At 38.6% G+C, this 20,514-nt stretch overlaps 2 protein-coding genes across 4 annotated transcripts in view; one reads left to right on the top strand and one right to left on the bottom strand.

Annotated features, from left to right (window-relative positions):
• LOC127455497 (mirror-image polydactyly gene 1 protein-like) overlaps positions 1–7,879 on the bottom strand; it is a 101,503-nt gene extending 93,624 nt beyond the window's left edge. Inside the window, exon 1 of one of the 3 annotated variants that reach the window (XM_051723449.1) lies at positions 7,747–7,879. The gene's annotated coding sequence lies outside the window, so the exon portion shown is untranslated. The remainder of the gene's footprint in view (positions 1–7,746) is intronic. The other 2 variants (XM_051723448.1, XM_051723450.1) reach the window with 2 other exon arrangements.
• An 822-nt stretch (positions 7,880–8,701) lies between these two features.
• The window catches only part of LOC127455492 (tyrosine-protein kinase receptor TYRO3-like), a 42,526-nt gene continuing 30,713 nt past the window's right edge, over positions 8,702–20,514 (top strand). Inside the window, exons 1-2 of the mRNA XM_051723440.1 lie at positions 8,702–9,023; positions 11,261–11,444. Of these exons, the coding sequence (XP_051579400.1) occupies positions 8,966–9,023; positions 11,261–11,444 (242 nt within the window). The 5' untranslated portion in view covers positions 8,702–8,965. The remainder of the gene's footprint in view (positions 9,024–11,260; positions 11,445–20,514) is intronic.

Below are 20,514 nucleotides of genomic sequence, written 5' to 3'. Positions count from 1 at the left end.
ATTTAACCAACTTTTGGTGCTTTTGGCAGTGTGGGCAGGTGCCAAACCCTGCTGGAAAATGAAATCAGCATCTTTAAAAAGCTGGTCAGCAGAAGGAAGCATGAAGTGCTCCAAAATTTCTTGGTAAACGGGTGCAGTGACTTTGGTTTTCAAAAAACACAATGGACCAACACCAGCAGATGACATTGCACCCCAAATCATCACAGACTGTGGAAACTTAACACTGGACTTCAAGCAGCTTGGGCTATGAGCTTCTCCACCCTTCCTCCAGACTCTAGGACCTTGGTTTCCAAATGAAATACAAAACTTGCTCTCATCTGAAAAGAGGACTTTGGAACACTGGGCAACAGTCCAGTTCTTCTTCTCCTTAGCCCAGGTAAGACGCCTCTGACGTTGTCTGTGGTTCAGGAGTGGCTTAACAAGAGGAATACAACAACTGTAGCCAAATTCCTTGACATGTCTGTGTGTGTTGGCTCTTGATGCCTTGTCCCCAGCCTCAGTCCATTCCTTGTGAAGTTCACCCAAATTCTTGAATCGATTTTGCTTTACAATCATAAGACTGCGGTTCTCTCGGTTGGTTGTGCATCTTTTTCTTCCACACTTTTTCCTTCCACTCAACTTTCTGTTAACATGCTTGGATACAGCACTCTGTGAACAGCCAGCTTCTTTGGCAATGAATGTTTGTGGCTTACCCTCCTTGTGAAGGGTGTCAATGATTGTCTTCTGGACAACTGTCAGATCAGCAGTCTTCCCCATGATTGTGTAGCCTAGTGAACCAAACTGAGAGACCATTTTGAAGGCTCAGGAAACCTTTGCAGGTGTTTTGAGTTGATTAGCTGATTGGCATGTCACCATATTCTAATTTTTTGAGATAGTGAATTGGTGGGTTTTTGTTAAATGTGAGCCAAAATCATCACAATTAAAAGAACCAAAGACTTAAACTACTTCAGTCTGTGTGCACTGAATTTATTTAATACACGAGTTTCACAATTTGAGTTGAATTACTGAAATAAATGAACTTTTCCACGACATTCTAATTTATTGAGATGCACCTGTATATATATATATATATGTATATATGTATATATTTCCTATGTAAGCAGGAATCCATTTATATGTTTTGTTTTTGCTTTTTTGCATAATGAAAATGAAGCCTACATTTAGGACTGTTAAGATTTTTTGGATTGTGACAATGTTTTTAGGACACTTGCGCACATTTTACCCCCCAGTTCTCATTACCGTAATGCATCTGAATGTTTTACTTTTATTATCCCCATTGTTTTCAATGATGATTTTAATTTTTTTACTGTGTTACAATAAAAAAGATGCTGCTGAACAAAGATTTTGTTTAGGGAGTGCTGCTATGATGTTTAAATAATTTACATACAAATAATATATAATTTTTTTCATGTCGCGAGAATGAGATTATCACAATGACCATCATTTCTTGCATCACGTTAATGACAATTGGGAAGGTAAATTGTGCGTAAACTGTCATGAAAATAATGTAACAATCTTAACAATCTTAATAATCTTGTAAAAAATCTTAATGATCCTAAGTTGCTGTAAGCGATTTTAGCCGACTCTAGAATTTCCACAAGCTGAGACCCCTCTTTCCAAAACCTGCACTCCAAAGACACCAAATGAGCTTTATTGAGACCAACCTCAAGCAGAAACAGCTGTCAAAAACAACAGCAGCAAAATAGTGCCCTCAACTGACAACTGTTATGAGTAACATGGCATAAAAATGTCATTAAGCCTCAGTGATTCGCTGCAACTACAATACTATGAGAACGCGCAAACTGATTGACAGGCAGAAAGCGTCAAAGGCCGCGGACACATTTTTGTTTACTGTTTACAGAGTCTAGTGCTAACAGCACCTTTAAGTGAGAATCATCCAAAAAACAACTTGCTCATAAAAACCTTAGAAAGTCTGAAAAAATATAAAAATTGCAGAGCTGCACTGTCATACATATTATTCAAAGCCTACAAATTATGGATAAATATTATTACATTAGTTTAAATTGAAATACAATACAGTGAATAAATACTGCAGTATTTGGGCACTTGAAAAGCCACATTTGAAAATTTATGAATTTGATTGCATTACATAAAATATCAAGTAGCATTTATTTTAAACATAGCACAAGAGCACTTTTCAGACAACTTCACAAAATGAGGTTTGTTTGGTTTAAAAGGATAAAACAATACATATACTGTTCAGAATTAAGACAAACAATATTTGGACACTCTCTGGTTGTCAAACGTGAGTGGAACATGTCCATAGTTAATGTGATGAACTACACCTTTGTGACTTAATAAATCCATTAAAAATCACCTTAAAATTGCATTTCTTAAGCTTTAGGGATTTTGTTTTAAAAAGAAAATCAACATTAGTTCTGAAAAAAGTTGCAGATACCACTCGGTTTGATTTTGTTTGTTATCTAATACAATGACATTCATACATTTGAAGTATGGCATTTTAAGGATGTGCAGTTTTAGGCTTACAAGTAACAAAATGATAGAAGAATAACACTAATTTGAAGAAAACAAACAAGTAAACGAGCAGAACAATTTAATTTTACCATCTACTTGAAAGACTTTACTGTCCACTGTACACCTGCCTAAGTCTTAAGAGACATCACTATATGGCTAGAAGTTATCATGAATAAAGTCTGGCATCTAATTTCTATCCGTTTACATCTATTCAAAATCAACATATACTTAAAAACACATATTACACTCTAAACTGTAATCCAGACCAAAGCAGCTACAAGTTTCTGTCAATTTACACATATCTGCATTCTATCTCATCATGCACATCCATCTAACAGGTTAATAACAGAGAGACCCCATACTCACTTCATAGACAGTTCATTCTCCAAGGCTGATATTTTGTGTTTCACCCTCCGAAGTGCACATTTAACATCCCGTGCCATGTTTCTCATGTTCATGTGTGTGTATGAGTGTTTGTGTGTAAAGTAAGCCAGAGTTTTCTTGCTGGACACAGTATACTTCATCCCAGCTTGCACATCCTATCAAGTATAAGTCTCTGCAGAACATTAAAATCGGTGTTTTCAAATCTGTGGGCATTCTCAAACCGGGATGGGTGTTTCTTACCGAACCAATGAAAGTAGGGAATCTCAATGGTTTGAAAATGCCCACTGATTGGGAAAAGCCCTTTTTTGTTCTGCACAGACATAAGCCTCCATCCCATGCATATGCATGCAACATGATCCATGCAAGATGACAGTGGCTGTGTCTCAAAACCTTGTGAGCAGCCTACCTGCCCTTAAAAATAGTACAATGTTATAACCATATTTTGGACATGGCAGCATTTTAGTACCATATTTTTGACAAGTACCATGGTAATACTATTAATCTGGGACATGTACCATGGTAATACCATGGTATTCTTATAAGTATCTTAGAGTATCATACCATGGTATATGAATATGGTAAGCTAAACTATGGAAGTAAATTCATGACTAAAGTCTTTGAAGCATAAAAGCATGCTGAATTGCTCTAATCGATAAAAAATAATGCATTGTATTATGAGTAGGGATGTGCGCTACGACTACTTTGACTGTCGTTTAAACTGAAGTATTGTAACCGACTTGTCGACTAGTCTAAAGAGAAACCATCCTTCAGAAAACAGTTAAAAAAATATATGTTTTATGCAGCCCATTTAAAATACTTAATCTATTCCAAATCCGATGCTAAATTGTACTGAAAAGCGGCATTTATCTGCGACGTGCTCGCCTTGAATTATGATCATTGTACTTTAAATATAGAACATGACACACATTCACTGAATCAACATTAGCGAATATTTAATAGACATATTTATTGAAAACAATTGAATGAATAGTGCAGGATCAATGGAACAACCCTAAAAGCCTGTTCTAAACGGAAATCATCACGTAAAAGTTATTTAACATATTAAAACTGTCAGGACATTATTGAAAAATAATTAACAGGCAGATTAAGCCAAATCTGTGAGACAAAAAAATTTGCTGAAAAGTCACGCATATTTCACGCCGTGCAATCGTGCATTTGCCACTGATCTAATATGACAGCTGTTCGGTAAAGAACGTCAACCAATAACAGTTATGATGTAAAATAAAAATTAAAAAAAAAAGTAGCTATAGGATAGAAAACAGGCCTGTGATGTAGCCTACAATAAACCTAATGTATTCTAAAAATGACATGCACACAGAACAAAAGATAGTATAACCCATTAAGCAGTCGGCACCTCATTGAAAATAGCCTTCTTAATCAGCAGATTAAAAAAAAGGCATACCTAGTCTAAAACAGTTATTTTCTATTTACTCAAAAGCATACATTTTTTGATGAGTAAAATTAACCCGTCGACATGGTCTGGTGAAAGATGGGACTTGACTCACCTGAGGTGGCTATCCTGCACTTGAGAAAGACTGCTCAGTGGAAAAATAACATCCAAGCATGCACAGATGTAAAGAAGACTCAAATGTGAAAACATCCATAAGGACTTTCAAACATTTGGAAAGCCGATTCCCGCACCACCGAAATGATTTCATAACTACTTTGCCGAGTTTGCTTGTCTAGCGAGAGGACATTTTCCTGCGCGCGCCACGAGAGAGAGGAAGAAGCATGCGCAGCCTGAGGTGAAATTAAACTCTGTATCTGCTCCAGATATCCTCTTTTTAAAACAATATTTGTATTGTTAATTCTATTTAAAATATGTAACATTAATATGACAGTAATTTATGTGCAGCCTCTGTAAAAATATAAAGCCAAACGTAAATGTGTAAAAATTATTATCAGTTTAATGGGGGGAAATATTAACCGACTAGTAATTCCAGTGTCGACTAGCAGCATCAGAACCATTTAGTCGACTAGTCTCGCACATCCCTAATTATGAGTGCTTGCATTTCAAATTCGGTTGGAAATTCAACCTTCAACATCTGGGAACTGCAGAAAAGCAGCAGAGTACCGATGCACAAACTCCACCTGATGCTATTCATTCTCACCAGTAGGTGGTGCAATGCAATCGGGTGTTGACTGCTGAAGACCAAAGCTACAGGTAGAGAGAACAGCCGTGTACATTTTGATAGTTTGTTTTTCAAAAAATTGAAAATGAGCAGAAATGAGAAAATTAAATAAAATAATATATTACAACAAAAATAATATATGAATGAATGAAATATTAATTAGGCCTAAATCGATAAACAATAGGCCAACCTTTGTGCACGAGTTGGTACAAAGTGAACGTATGATATTGTATTAAATTCAGAAGGAATGATGTTGATGTTATACTGAAATTACATGGAAAGTTGCCTATCTTTGCACGTCTTCCCAAATTACTTCTCTTTACAAACTCCTCATCTTCCTCTCTAACACCGAAGGGTGCTGTCACGCACACATTCCTATGCACTGATGTCACTAGTATCAGTTTGTGCGCAAAGCGCAGATCTCTGCTTAATCAGTGAATGTTTGTACATTTATCCTATGTTAGTGCTTCCACTGCCCTACTGTGCACATGAAATAGGCCTGCCAACACGTTAACCTGTTTATACATTTTATATAGTCTTCACAGACCCTAGAAGCTTGCACCCCAATGTTCGACCCACAGATGATAAATGAAACATTGCAAACGCACATTTGATGAACAAAGCAGTGATTATGTAAAAACAGAAGATGTCGCATGTAGAGAATGCTCTTAAGAGCTAAGACCCATAGCTAAATAAAACAGGCTGTGTCTAAGAAGTAGGCTAAGTAATTTTGTATGCAGATGTGAAGGACGTCAATTGGCTATTTTTAAAACAGACAACTAATATTTATCTGGCACACGTAGGTTGCAGAACACATGCCTACGCAGAAGAAAGTTGGCACGAAGCCCTGTCTAGACCCTTTCCTCACTAGTACGGTTTGTGTCACAGGCATTTCTTAGTCCGGCTGTTTGATGAGAGAGAGATAATATGTAGTTGCAATAAAAGTTGAGTAGCGGTGGATAATTATTCTGTTGCATGGCATTGAGGAACTGATGATGACGTGGGTTGACCAATCAGTGGAAAGGTGCATTTCATGCCCACCCACATGTGCAAATCAAATATTTATCTATTTTCTACCCATGAACAATTTTGAAAAACAAACTATCAAAACATACACGGCTGTTCTCTCTACCTGTAGCTTTGGTCTTCAGCAGTCAACACCCGATTGCATTGCACCACCTACTGGTGAGAACAAATAGCATCAGGTGCAGATTCTGCATCGGTACTCTGCTGCTTTTCCTGCAGTTCCCAGATGTGGAAGGTTGAATTTCCAACCGAATATGAACCACTGAATTTGAAGAAGCAAATTTTGTTAAGCGAAATAGAACAGGCTGAATTTAACCTGGCGAAAAATCTAGATTGTATTTTCAAATGAACTGAATATTTAGGAAATTAACTTTGGACGGTGAATATGTGTGTGAAAAAAGCTCAGAGGATCATCAGAGACTCCAGCCACCCGAGCCATGGGCTGTTCTCACTGCTACCTTCAGGCAGGCGATATCGCAGCATCAGGACCCGCACCAGCCGACTCCATGATAGCTTCTTCCCCCAAGCAATCAGACTTCTGAACTCTTGATCTCCCACGATCAAAATACATCAGCACTGCACTTTATTACCCTTACTCTTATATCTCACACCGGATTGTCATAAATTATATTATTATTATATTATATTCTCTCTTAACAACTGACTATCAACCGACAGCCTGAATGTCAATACAGTACAATACAACCTACTGTACATTCTATATATACTATAAATACTTTTTATTGAATAATGTGTATCTATATTGTGTGTAGTGTATACTGTACAGTGTATGTTATTATTTGTATATTGTGTTGTGTGTATTTATGTGTATATTAGACTTTAAGTTGTGTTGTGTTAATCTGATGTTTATTGTAGATTGGTATATGTCTCATCACTGTCACGACTGCTATGTTGATCGGAACTGCACCCAAGAATTTCACACACTATTGCACTTGTGTATATGGTTGTGTGACAATAAAAGTGATTTGATTTGATTTAGATTTATTTATTGTTGAATTTTTAATAATGAAATTAGTTGTGAAATGTTTTCAAATGAAATATTCAATGCTTAAAAATACAACAATGTTAAATTTCAGCCTCCCAAAATGCAGGCACTGTAAATGCAAGCACTGATAATACAATGGATTTATTTTTTCGACTAGAGCAATTCAACATGCTTTTATGCTTCAAAGACTTTAGTCATGAATTTACTTCCATACTAATCATTCAGTGCCATGATATATATATATAAAGTACATACCACAATGCTACCATCTGATATCATCACAGCACTTTTTTGAAAACAAAGAGAGCATTTATTATCTTGATGCCCAAAACTGCTGCCTAGGTAGGCAGTTCACTAAGTGTTGAGACAAAGTCAGTGTGTCCTCATCCAAACAGCAAGGCACGAGTATGCAGCAACAAAATAATATTGGAGGAATGTTTCAAACAGGTTTAACGTGTTACTAGTTTCAGTAACTTTCCTAAACTGGTCAAACATTTGTAGTTAACAAGTTCCTTCAGCTTGCTCCTTAAACCCCTCCTAAATCTAGAGTCAAAACACTAGAGACTAGAGTTAAAACACAAACATTGCAATGTTTTTTATTGGTCAAACAAAATAAATGAATAGAGTTATGCGATGAAGACAGCAACAGGAGAGGTCACTGAAAGAGGCTTAATGACTTACCATAGACAGGGTGAAGGTTATGGGGTCGTTGTTAATTTGGGGCTGGTCGGACAGGATTGTTTCCAAAACGTTTTGCAGGGAAACTTCCTATTACAGTGTATGCAGTCACGCTCCATTCCGGTCCCACCGGGTGAACGACAGAGGAAATGAGAAAAATGCAGCAGCAGCAGGAATTCTGTTTGTCCACCAGAAGGCAGCATTGCTTAACACCATGACAGACAGACAGACAGACAGATAGACAGATAGATAGAACTGAATTAAAAATTACAAAGAAATCTATCTCTTTTCGGTTTTTCTTGTAAGCAACTCTTATTCTCCTTCGTGGCAAAGTTATGACTTTACACCATTAAAACAAATATTCTCGAATATTTGCTAAATAAATGTTGGGTTTTGTCAGAGTGCTTCTAGCAAGTCAGTCCACTGTCGGCTATCTTTGGAACGCTCTCAGGAGGCTATTTCCAGTCATGCCAGTGCAGCTCCTATCTACTTGAATGGAGAAAGACCAAAATTTCAAAAAAACAGTTGATCAAGATTATGATCAAATAGCATATTTAATCAGCAATAAAATCTGACAATACTGGTGTCATAAATTGTGATTCTTTACCTCATATTACGCTAAAACACGCAATTTTCCCGTCTTGTATAGCTAACGCGAGTTGATTGACAGGCGATGTCTGTATCGAAAAGGTGATTGACTCTTTTTTCTGTAAGGCGGGACTTCCTTTCTACATCCTTTGACCGTTGGGCGCTAGAGCGCCTTGGTTGAGCGTTCCAATTTCTCCCATTCATTTAAACAGAAGTGGCCCGTCTCTGCTAAATACTCTCTGGTTGTGAAGTGTAATTTCGACGCATGATCTAAAGGGGGCGCTGCTTCACGGCTCTTATGTTTCCTACCTTGTTTTCTTTTTTCTTTTTTATCTTAATCGACCGACTCGACTTGAGCGAGCGACGATCATCGTTCTCTCACGAACTTTTTTAGGATATACAAAAACACTGAGCATTATGTTACTTTTAGCAGTAAAACTTAGGAAAACAGGATATATTAAATTAAATGCAAGAGAAGGAATTCAAGTTAAAGCTGATGAATGAATCAGTGTCGTGTGATATTTACTAGCACCTAGTCAGTTCAATAATAACTTTGCTTTAAAGTTGTGATTGAGTTTATTAAGGCTAACTTAGGTAAATGTGACAACTCATCTCGTTCACAGAAGATGTTATAATGGGGATTTATCTTTGGATCCTGCTCGTTTTAGTGCACTACAATGAGGGGGTTCACGGTAAGTTTGTTGCTGGACAGTCGAGTTTAGGGACGTGGAAACAATTGTTTCATTAAAACATCAGTTATTATTAACACTTGCAAAAAGTTCTTATAAACCTCTTTTATAATCATTTGTCAGATAAGAGATGAAACCAATTCAGTGTTTCGAGTTTCTATTGTATAATCTAGTGTCATGTCCCTTTAAGTTATTTATGACTGGGTTGTGGGTAGATAAAGTTCATGTAAATGTAAATTCTAAACATTGTTTAGTTAAATTTAAGGAGACTTTCCCTTACAGTACTTTAACAAAATAATTCAGATGTATTACCATGTTTTGTTTATTTTTTATTTTACATTTTCTGAGGTACCTTGGAGTCCCATATATATATATATATATATATATATATATAAATATATACACACACACACACACACACACATATATATATATATATATATATATATATATATATATATATATATATAATTATTATTTTGACATTGTCATATATATATATATATATATATATATATATATATATATATATATAGGAAAATGTCAAAATAATAATTATATATATATATATATATATATATATATATATAAATATCAAAATAATATATGAGACTATATAGATATCTCATAAAATGTCAATAATAATAATATATATATATATATAATATATATATATATATATATATATATATATATATATATATATGGGACTCCAAGGTACCTCAGAAAATGTAAAAAAAAATATATATATATATATATATATATATATATACATATATATATATATATATAAAATTATTATTTTGACATTTTCCTATATATATATATACTTTTTTTTTTTTTTCCTTTTTTTTACATTTTCTGAGGTAGCTTGGTGTCCCATGTAAATGCAATGTTATTGAATGGTTACCATATTTACAAAGTGCTATTTACAAAGCACTTCAAAGAATATATGGTACTACAATGGTACATTACTTTAAAAAAAAAAAAGTATATATATATATATTTCTATGGTACATCACCAAGAAACGTGGTTGTACTATGGTACTTTTTTGTTTGTGGGATTACCAGTAATATTAAACAGATTGTCATTAAAAAAGCTCATTAACACAGACATGCAGACCCTTTCTATTCTGCTGATTTTAGATAAATAGATATTTTATTGATTGTAATTGGTCAGTTAAAGTTAAACTACATCAGTAACAGGATACTGCAGTTTCCTCGTGTTGCACTTTCCTGGGAAGTGATTGTGAGCACTGATGTGGATGTTTTGGCCTGTGTTGTGGCATTGCTGAAGCCAGCTGTGATGTGTTGTCACAGTAGAGATCTTTCACCCATCTGCAGCCCTCAAGACATCTGCTCTCCAGCATTGAAACGTGCAGGTTGGCCAAGATGCCAGAAATGGAAATGGACCAAGCGCAATAGTTGTCACAGAATAGGGCACAAAAGCCCATTGAAGCAAATATGACATTACTTTCCAAATTATGAGCGTAGTTTACATATTGCACATGTCTCGTGCTGTTGTTTTTCTGTCTTCACTTGACATTTAGAGGCATGCACACACCAGCAAAACATCAGATGTGAATCTACACTGAGGAAAAAACGATTAGTTGGCTCAACAACCATGATGTATGAAAATAAATAACTTCTACTCAAAATCGTACATATTAATTTGAATTAATGTGTACAACACATTATGGTGTTCCCTTTGGTGAAGTTGGATTCTGTTCAATCCATGTACATTTTCCATGCACATGTGAATGTGCATCTAAGGTGCAGCTGGATCTGCTCTTCAATGGGGAATCAAGTTTAATGACTGACCGTAGTCAGTATTTTCTTTTGAGCCGATTAAATTAGGTAGAAACAATAATATAAATGTTGATTCGAAACATCATGCTATTAGTTGTTAAATCTTATTCATGTGACGTACCTTTTAAGTACATAAAGTGGAATGAACTGATACATTTGTGTATATCTAACAGGTTTTCTACTTATGCTGGCATAAAATGATAAGTTGAATTACTTAACAAGTGTGATGCAAAAATACTACATAATTATCTGAAGTAAATCCAACACAACATTTTCACATTTTCAGTGTATTTTTCTACAGTTAGAGAACTCCGTGCCCTCATGATCTATGTGATTCAAAATGTATTGGAATTTGAATACATTTATTGGTAGATTTTCTGTAAATAAGTTTACAAATGCATCGAAAACATCTCAAACTGTGTCTCCTCCAGGGTTAAGGTTCACCAAAAGCCCCTCCAACCTCACAGTAACTCAGGGTAACATAGCCCGTCTAGGCTGTGCATTTGAGGGCTTGAGTGAACCGGAAATCATCTGGATGAAGGACGGAGAGAAGCTCTACAGCACTGATCAGATGTACATCACAATAGATACACATCACTGGGAGACCTACCAAAGGTAGGACAGTCTGATGGAGCTTAAGTCCTGTTGTTCAGTGTTGACATTTTCAGTGGTCTGACATGTATCTGGTCGAAACTGGTTTCCAGGTGAGAACTGAAACACCAGACAGTGTTGGAAGTAAATACAAGGGGCACGCTGAAGAGAATGTTGAAACTGGAATATATCAGATTTGACAGTGTGAAATTATTGACTGTATATACTTATATATTTTCTGAAGAAATATTTTGCAGGCTGTGCACAGAATGAAAGTGTTTTGTTTGCATTGAATAACCGAATGGCCTACTGCATTTGTTAATATGTGCTCAAAAGAGCACACTGCGTGACACACTGTATCCCACAATGAAATGCGCCTTCCATTTCATCCTGACCTTTCGTTTGGTGTTAACAAATGATCCAAAAGTGATACCAACTGTAATTTTTACTTGTATCTCCATCTTGACTTATTATTTGTTTGTACAAATTTATTTCTGGATGCCATTTGCTGAATTAAACACAACATGATGAGGTCATGTGACCACGATTGTGGGGTAAAGGAGGAAGACAGCTTGGTGCGACTCTCTCAGTCTCTGGTGTGGTTCCTCCTTATATCGCTCTCTCCATTGCTCACTGCAATCAGAAACAGGTTTTAGACATATTGTGTCAGGTGTGTGCACCCTTACCGTTTTCTCTCTCTCTGGAGGAATGCTCCACCACGCCCCCACCTCTACATACTCCCACTGCGCAACTCAGGCCAGGGAGCCATCTGTCTCAACACCTTTTGGTCTTGGGTCTCGGGGAAGCCGCAACTGCTGCAGTCTTATCATTTGGGGCGCATCTTATTGTTTGGGGGCGCACCTGCCCGTGACTCAAGTGGAACTCCAGATACCGTACCTCCACCTGTCCAATTGCGACTGTATATGATGATGTCATCCAGATCCATTCGGCAGCGGTGTAAGCCGAATGCGATCTGAGAACTCGGTCCGTAAGGCGCTGAAACGTAGCCGGGGCCCTGAACAAACCGAACGGAAGTGTCACAAATTGGTGTATGCCAGGTGTGGAGAAGGCTGTTTTTTTGCGGGACATCTGCATTAAGGGGATCTGCCAATAACTCTGTCAAATCCAGCATCGAATAAAAGCGAGCTGTGAACAACCAGTCGAGCAGTTCATCAATACTAGGCATTGGGTATGCATCAAATTTAGACACCGCATTGACTTTTCTGTATCCACACAGAACCGAACTGTCGCTCTTATGGACTAGAACGACCGGGCTGGACCAATCACTGTGGGATACTTCTATTACCCCCTTATCGGGCATTGCATCTAATTCTTCCCGAACTACTTTTTTTTTTTTTGTGCTCGGGAAGCTGGTAGGAACGACTACGCACTACTACCCTGGGCGTAGTTTCGATGTGGTGGTGTATGAGATTTGTACGACCAGGCAGAGGCGAGAACACGTCTGAAAATTCTTTCTGCAACTTGGCAACCTCTTTGACTTGAGACGGTGAGACGTGGTCTCCACAAGTGACCAGGGTGGCATGATTGGCTTTTACGTTCACCTCCAGCCCGAGCTCCGCCCTCTCCGGAACTACCATTGCCAACATCACGGGGACCGCCTCCCTCCATAATTTCAGGAGGTTTAGGTGGTATATTTGACATGCGTCGCCTCTATCTGTTCGTTTGACCTCATAATCAAGATCTCCCACTCGTGTGACCTCAAAGGGCCCTTGCCACTTGACGAGTAATTTGGAGCTTGAAGTTGGGAGTAATACAAGCACTTTATCTCTCGGTGTGAATTCCCGTAGCTGAGCTTCCGTATCATACTTTGTCAGCTTTGTCGTTTTGGAGCAAATTCTCCTGTGTTAGTTGACCCAAAGTGTGGAGTTTGGCTCTTAAGATCAAGAACATACTGAATTTCATTTTTGCTGTTTAAAGGTCCCTCCTCCCAAGCTTCCCGTATGACGTCAAGCACACCGTGCGGTCGCCACCCATACAGCAGCTCGAATGGGGACAACCCTGTGGAGGCTAGTGGGACCTCTCGCACTGCAAATAATAGGGGTTCATGCCACCCAATTTCTAGCATCCTCGTGTACAAACTTACGAATCATATTTTTCAGGGTTTTCTTAAATCGTTCCACCAATCTGTCTGTATGTGGGTGATACACACTGGTGCGAATCGATTTAATACCCAATAATTCATACAGTTTGCGTAGTGTCCGTGACATAAATGTAGTGCCCTGATCAGTGAGGATTTCTTTTGCAATCCCCACTCGGGAGATGATTCTGAAGAGTGCCTCCGCAACACTACGTGCTGAGATGTTGCGCAGGGGCACTGCTTCCGGATATCACGTTGCATAGTCCACCAGAACAGATACAAAGCGATGTCCGTGTGCCATCCACTCTAACGGTCCAATGACGTCCATACCAATACTTTTGAAGGGGACTTCGAGCAAAGGAAGCGGGCGCAAAGGTGCTCTTGGGGTGGCCGGCGGATTCACCAGCTGACATTCATGGCATGCCACACACCATCTGCGAACATCCCTGTGAATGCCCGGCCAATAGAAACAGGCCATTAGACAGTTTAGTGTTTTTTCTCGCCCTAAGTGACCCGCCATCAAACTATGATGAGCCGTCTGGAATAACATTTCCTGACAGCTCTTTAGTATCAACAACTGGGTTGTATCTTCTTTTGTCTGAGAGTCCTGCATTACACGATACAACCAATCATTTATAATAGAAAAATATGTGTATGAGAATTCAATGTCTGGCTTAAGGCATTGACCATCAATTACTTTCACTTGGTCGAAGGTGTGTCTCAGGGATTCATCTCGCGTCTGCTCCAGAGGGAAATCCCCTGCAGGGAAGACACTTACGAATCGTAATTATCTCTGAAGCCTTTGGCAAAGGGGTTGTGGTCGATCTTGAGTTGTGTGATCTGCAAATAAACAGACATGAGGAGTTCAGAAGCGCCACAAAAGCAGAAGTGGCTACAGGGAGTTGTGGCAGTGTTTGTGCTTACGTCTGTGTTCTGGTAAGCCGTTACAGCGATGAACTGGTTTTCAGGGAAAGTGAAGGTCTGCGTTTTAGCTTCACTGCTCATGTCCTCAACTCCATCCTCTGTCACCTCTACGATGTGCAGCCGCGGCTGGTACTTATGCAGGGACTGCAGGACGATCATCTATTTTAAAACAACACATTGCATTAGTGTTTGTGCAGAGTTCATGGGCAGCACTTGCAGTTAGATGCACAGGTGTCAAAGCAACACTGAAGACCTCTCTGCTGACAAGAAGTGTCACTACACCCCCCCAAACACACTTATCTTCACCTAAGATGCATCAGTTCTTTGCATCATTTAACCTACTGAAATATCAGACATCTTCAGAAAGTCAAAGGGTCTTGTTATTTTTTGTATTTATTTTTTTGCTAAAAGCAGCATGCTTAAGCTTTCAAAAATGTAAGAAACACTCCGCAACATTAACAGATGTCAGCTTGTAGCTTTTTTCTTTGGCATAAGAATTATTTAAAAAAAGCATCATTAATTCCTAGTCTGACTGGTGTGACTTTGAATTCAGATTTTCATTAAGTACATTTTTTTATAAATAACTTCAAGCAGTTCGTTGGCATCAGTATTGTTTGTTTGCATGAGAACTGTTTTATGTTTCCCTCAGTTTTGCCATTTATTCACATCAGTATATTTGTTATTCGTTTGCGCGAGTATTGTTGTTTAATTACCGGAGATACTGTAAGGCAGGGGTGTCAGACTCAGTTCCTGGAGGGCCGCAGCCCTGCAGAGTTTAGTTCCAGCCCTGCTCCAAAATGCCTCCTTGTAATCTTCAAGCACTCCTGAAGACCTTGATTAGCTGTTTCAGGTGTGTTTAATTAGGGTTGGAGCTAAACTCTGCTGGACTGTGGCCCTCCAGGAACAGAGTTTGACACCCCTGCTCTAAGGGCTGGGGAAGTCGGGACTTCCCCCTCCCTTGCGTCATCCTGACCTGGAGCTGACGTAGACGGCCCTGGCTCCATCTCCCCGGACAGTGCATCTCATATCTAATAACTTTCTCGCAGGACCCATCCACACATATTCCTTTTAATAGAGTTTCAAATTTTGGCCAATTAGTCCCAAGAATTAGTGGATGGGTGAGCCAGGAACTAACCACAGCCTCCACTCGATGCTTTTGCCCCCAATATTTAGTAATGAGTGTCACTATAGGGTAATTGTGAATATCCCCATGCACACACCGCACCTTCACCCTTTTATTTGTGCCCAAAGCCTCGTCTTGAACCAAACATTGTTGGATAGCGGTCTGATTACAGCCAGTATACAGCAAGGCTTGTTATGTACTTTTCCTGATACTCATAGGTATTCTGTATGTTCCGGCTCAATCTGGTGCAGCCCGTGGAGTGTTGGGGACCCGGACCAATGTTCCCACCTTCATCACGGTGCATTGGTCCCGGAAATGCCTCGGTTCCCCACAGCTCCAACCGGCCCGACTAGGTGTTACACCTGCACTTGCGACAGCGGGTTCAACCACCTGAGGGGGAGAGTGAAGAGACATCAGGATCACCGGCAGCAGGGAAACCCCCCGGGAACGGGGCTTCGGCGGTACCTTTCCTCGCCTCCGGGGTACCAGGAAGGGCTGCATGACAGTGACAGAGTGAGAGAGAAGAGAAGGGGGAAAACAAAAGGGAGGGGAGAGAGAGGACACATGGTTCTCAGCCAGTTGGACGGCTTCCTCCAGCGATGCCGGGCAGTGGCACTGGACCCACTTCACCATTCCTTCCGGCAAACGATGGATCAGCTGTTCCAGCACCACAAGATCGATGACTCCCTCGGCGTCTCGGTCCTCAGCCAGCAACCACTTCCGGCAGGAATCACAATGCTGTTGCATGAAGGCACACGGGCGGCCGCGCGAATCCATCTTCATTGAACGGAAGAGTTGTCTGTGCTGTTCACGACCGACCCACTGCTAGATGGACTTCTTCAGGTTGTCATATACCAGGATACTCGCCGCCGGTAATTGTTGCGCTGCGAGCTGGGCTTCCCCGGACAAGAGTGGTATGAGTGTGACCGCACACTGAGCGCGCGGCCAGCTCCAGATCTCGGCCGTCCTCTCGAAGAGGTCTAGGTACTCCTCCGTATCATCTTCTGCCCCCATTTTCATGAGGGCAACTGGAGGCATGGGGACTGTTGTGTCCGGGATCTCGGCCGGGGCTTTCTCCCGGTGCAGTAAGCTCCGGATCGCCTGCCGGTCCTCTGCTTGAGCCCGGAGCACCTCCTGGAATCGCTGATCCTGGTCCTGGTGCAGCTCAAGCAGGGCCTGATGTTGAGCATGATGCATGCTGGCGAGGGACTGGATAACTTGAACCAACGGTGAGGACTCAATGCCAACGTATATTTCCTCCAAACTCCCGGGTTTCGGCACCAGTATAACTGGGTTCATTTGTGGGGTAAAGGAGGAAATGGGAAACATGACTTCAACTCAGAAAGGTCAGTCTTTAATAATGACTCAAAATAGCTTTCCAGCCTACTGTTACACAGTAGTAGTGTACAGTATTGCTCAGTAGTATTCAGGAAGTTAGTAGTGGTTTGAGACACTCAGAAAGATGAATACACTTTATCAAGGACTTTTTGTTTTTCTCAGCAAGACTGAGACATTTATTTGTTACTGTTGCCAGTTTCTGACCTTCGGAAATATACAAAGTTAGATTTGACCTTGTATTAGCTGATTCTTGTGCACAGTATGAAAGTGTTTTGAGTGTTTATTGGAGAAACTGTAGTGTTTGGTGGCCTGTGGTGCTTTGGCATGTGTTAATTAATGAACAGTCTGTGAAATACTGGTACCTTAAATCAAGGCATGTATTTCAATCCCTTTATATCCAAATATACAGGAAAATATTAGGAGAGGAGAAGGGCTTTGGAGTTTGGTTAATCAGATTTGAGCAGCTCTTTCTCGAAGCTGAGCCTGTAAATAACAGCATTTAGAGCTCATAGTGTAGAGATTCATATATACTACCCTCTGAATTTTGTTTGGGTTGTTCATCAGGATGGTTTAGCCAGGTTTTAAAACTACATTTCCAGAGCTGCTACAATTGCCTCATTAAAAACGGCTAAATCAAAATACATTTCATAAAAATGTACTCTACTTGTCTAATTCTGACCAAAGCTCAAAACTCTACAATATAGAGCAATGCTATTGTGATTAAAATGTTCTGGTGACCTTCTGTGTATATATGTAAAATTAGCCACATCTGATTGGATTGTAGGCAGGCTGACAAAAGACGGCATGGCATTTAGTACATGGTACTATGATAATAATCATGGGCATGGTGCTTGGCAATACCGTGCATTTTGGAAATGTTCAGTGGTAACGCCAGTGATGTGTAAGTTACTCTAAAAAAGTAATTAATTACTAACTACTAATTACATCTTCTACAGTGTAATTAGATTACTGTACTAATTACTCTGTCTGAAAAGTAATTGCATTACTTATTAATATTTACTTTCTAAAACCCTTATCAACCTCAACCAGAAGAAAAATACAAGGATAGACATGAAATTGTTCTTTTAATTCTTTCAAATAAATCATATAAAATCAAATAAATTATTCATGAACTGGCCAAAGAATTTAAGGGGGCTGCATTAAATTAGAAAGCAAACATTTTAACATTAGATGTTAAATTTCGATTTAAAATTCATTATTGTTTTAGATAGAATTGTTCTATAGTCTATACAGTATTTAACTAAATTACATCAGAAGTACTGTAATTAAATTACTGAATAATTATGAGTGGTCATTTACTTTTTTCAATGAAAAAGTAATTTAGTAATTAATTACTTGGTAATGCATTACAACCAACACTGGGGTAACGCCATGTTTTTGAGCATGAACTAGGGATGTGCAAAACTACCAATTTCCATAATCGGTCTGTTGTTTGATCCATAGTAGGTGTTAAGGATAAAAATTTAAAAGTAGGCTCCATTATGGTCATGTGACCATGATCAGACGCATTTCAGAGGGATATACAGAGACTAAGCACAGCACTTGAACATGGTAATTAAAAAGATATTCAACAAATAAAAAGGCTAAATAACTATACCATCTTATTGCACAAAACTATCAAAGTAAGAAATAAGAAAGGCTCCAGTACAGAGGGGCTCAAACCACTTAATGCGCATCCTGAACGCAGAATGACATGCTTCAAAGTAAACCGAGAGCTTGGGAGTTTCAGGATGATCCTCGCTGTGCATTCAAAGGCGCAGAACTGCAAGATAATGATGCATGTACACATCTAGTTCATGACATTGAGCAGTTGAACCTTTTTAACTGCAACTATTTATTGAAGAAGTGTCAGACAGAATCAGCAAAAGACTTTAATCTCTCCAAAACACCTTACAAATACGGGAACATTACTCGCAGCAGAGGATTTTACATCCAGCGGTGATTGTCTTTTAATGATGGCTGTAACAGCAGTGGTGCATAAGTGGACTAAACTAAAAGCATTAAAGTGACAAAACTTCTTGCAAAAGGTTCTACTGTGCTGACTATTATTCACGTTTAAGCACAGCAAGCCATCACTGTACCATGATATCGCGGCTATACTTTTTGCAGTACTTTTCGCAATAGATTACCAATAAACAAATGGCAAATGGACAGCAAATAGATATTTGCGATGTCAACCTGCTTTACTGAATGCTGGCATGACTGGTAATCCCTTGCACGAGTGCTAACACAGTCCAGTTGCCTGTTTTCCATATTCTGATTCAGCCTAAAAACAGTTTGGATGGAAATTTACTTTTGAAAGTTGTAAGATTAGGCTAAAGAGGCTAATAGACAGGCCAACTGATTTATAGATGTTACGTTTTCATGCTGAATGCCATGCTGCCAACGTAATCTATAGTCAAAATGTTTTCACTATTTAAGTCTCATTTCAAGTCTCAAGTCTCATTAATTTGTAAAGCACTTTCAAATCACGCTGTAGCACCAAAGTGCTGTACAAAGAAATAGAAAAATAAAAACAACCATAAATCACATTACACAATAGCCATAACATAAATGAAAAATTAATTAAAAAAGACCCAGAGTCCATCAAATATTAAAAGAAAAAAAAACGTTTTTTAAAAAGTTTTTAAAGCCTTCCACAACCACGGACCAACAAGAGAAAAGGCATGATTATTTTTTTGGTGACAGTCATAGCTGTTTGAAAACAAATGTATGTGTCATGGCTTTATTTTATGTGAATGCAACTCATGCAGTTGTTTGCGCAACTGACCTTTATCTACATAAACCTCAATTCTAAGCACTCATAGACTCTCTGGCTTTACTGTAGTTGTAAAACTTTGAGATTTCTAAGCATATCTGAAATTATTCTATGATCAAGATACAAATGTTAGGCAAGTTGCTACATGTCCATCCATTGTTGTTTGTTTAATAAATATTTAAAATATGTCAGTTTAGTACTTACCCTCGTGTCATTCCAAAAACGTATATCTTTCTTCTGTGGAATGCAAATAAAGATCTTTTAAAGAATGTTCATGGTGTTCTTTTCCATACACCAAAAGCATACAGTGATGAGGGGCAGTCAAGCTCCAAAAAGGCTCTCAGATCTCATCTGTGTTTGTGCATATTCAAACTTGCCATATCAAGGTTCGCACCAAGTTTAACATGCATGACACCAAGTGTCATTGGTTACAAGTAAGGATGGGATGATATGGTTATTTTACGATTCAATATGCGTTATGAGGTTCACGATTTCATATAATCTTGATTCAATATTATAACACTTATATTACAAAGTATGACAGAATTTGGTTTATTTTTTATATAAAATGTTTGAACAAGATGCACAATTTCAGAAATCAAAATAAAAGTTCTCTCTATAAGAAAAGTTCACAAAAAAATAAGCTTTTAAACAAATAGTGGGCCACATTCAGGCTGATCAGGTGCAGAACAAGTAATAAAACTGAATAGAACCTGTCCTGAAAAAGTAAGTGAAAGTGTATATTTAATTTATTTAATAATTTCTCATCATTATCATAATCACATTTTGATGTTCTTTTTATATATAAATATTCTACATGTTATCAGTTAAT

The sequence above is a fragment of the Myxocyprinus asiaticus genome, chromosome 17 (assembly GCF_019703515.2).
Source record: "Myxocyprinus asiaticus isolate MX2 ecotype Aquarium Trade chromosome 17, UBuf_Myxa_2, whole genome shotgun sequence".
Taxonomy (NCBI): domain Eukaryota; kingdom Metazoa; phylum Chordata; class Actinopteri; order Cypriniformes; family Catostomidae; genus Myxocyprinus; species Myxocyprinus asiaticus.
The sequence above is the reverse complement of the archived record's forward strand: the minus strand, read 5'-3'. Positions and strand labels throughout refer to the sequence as shown.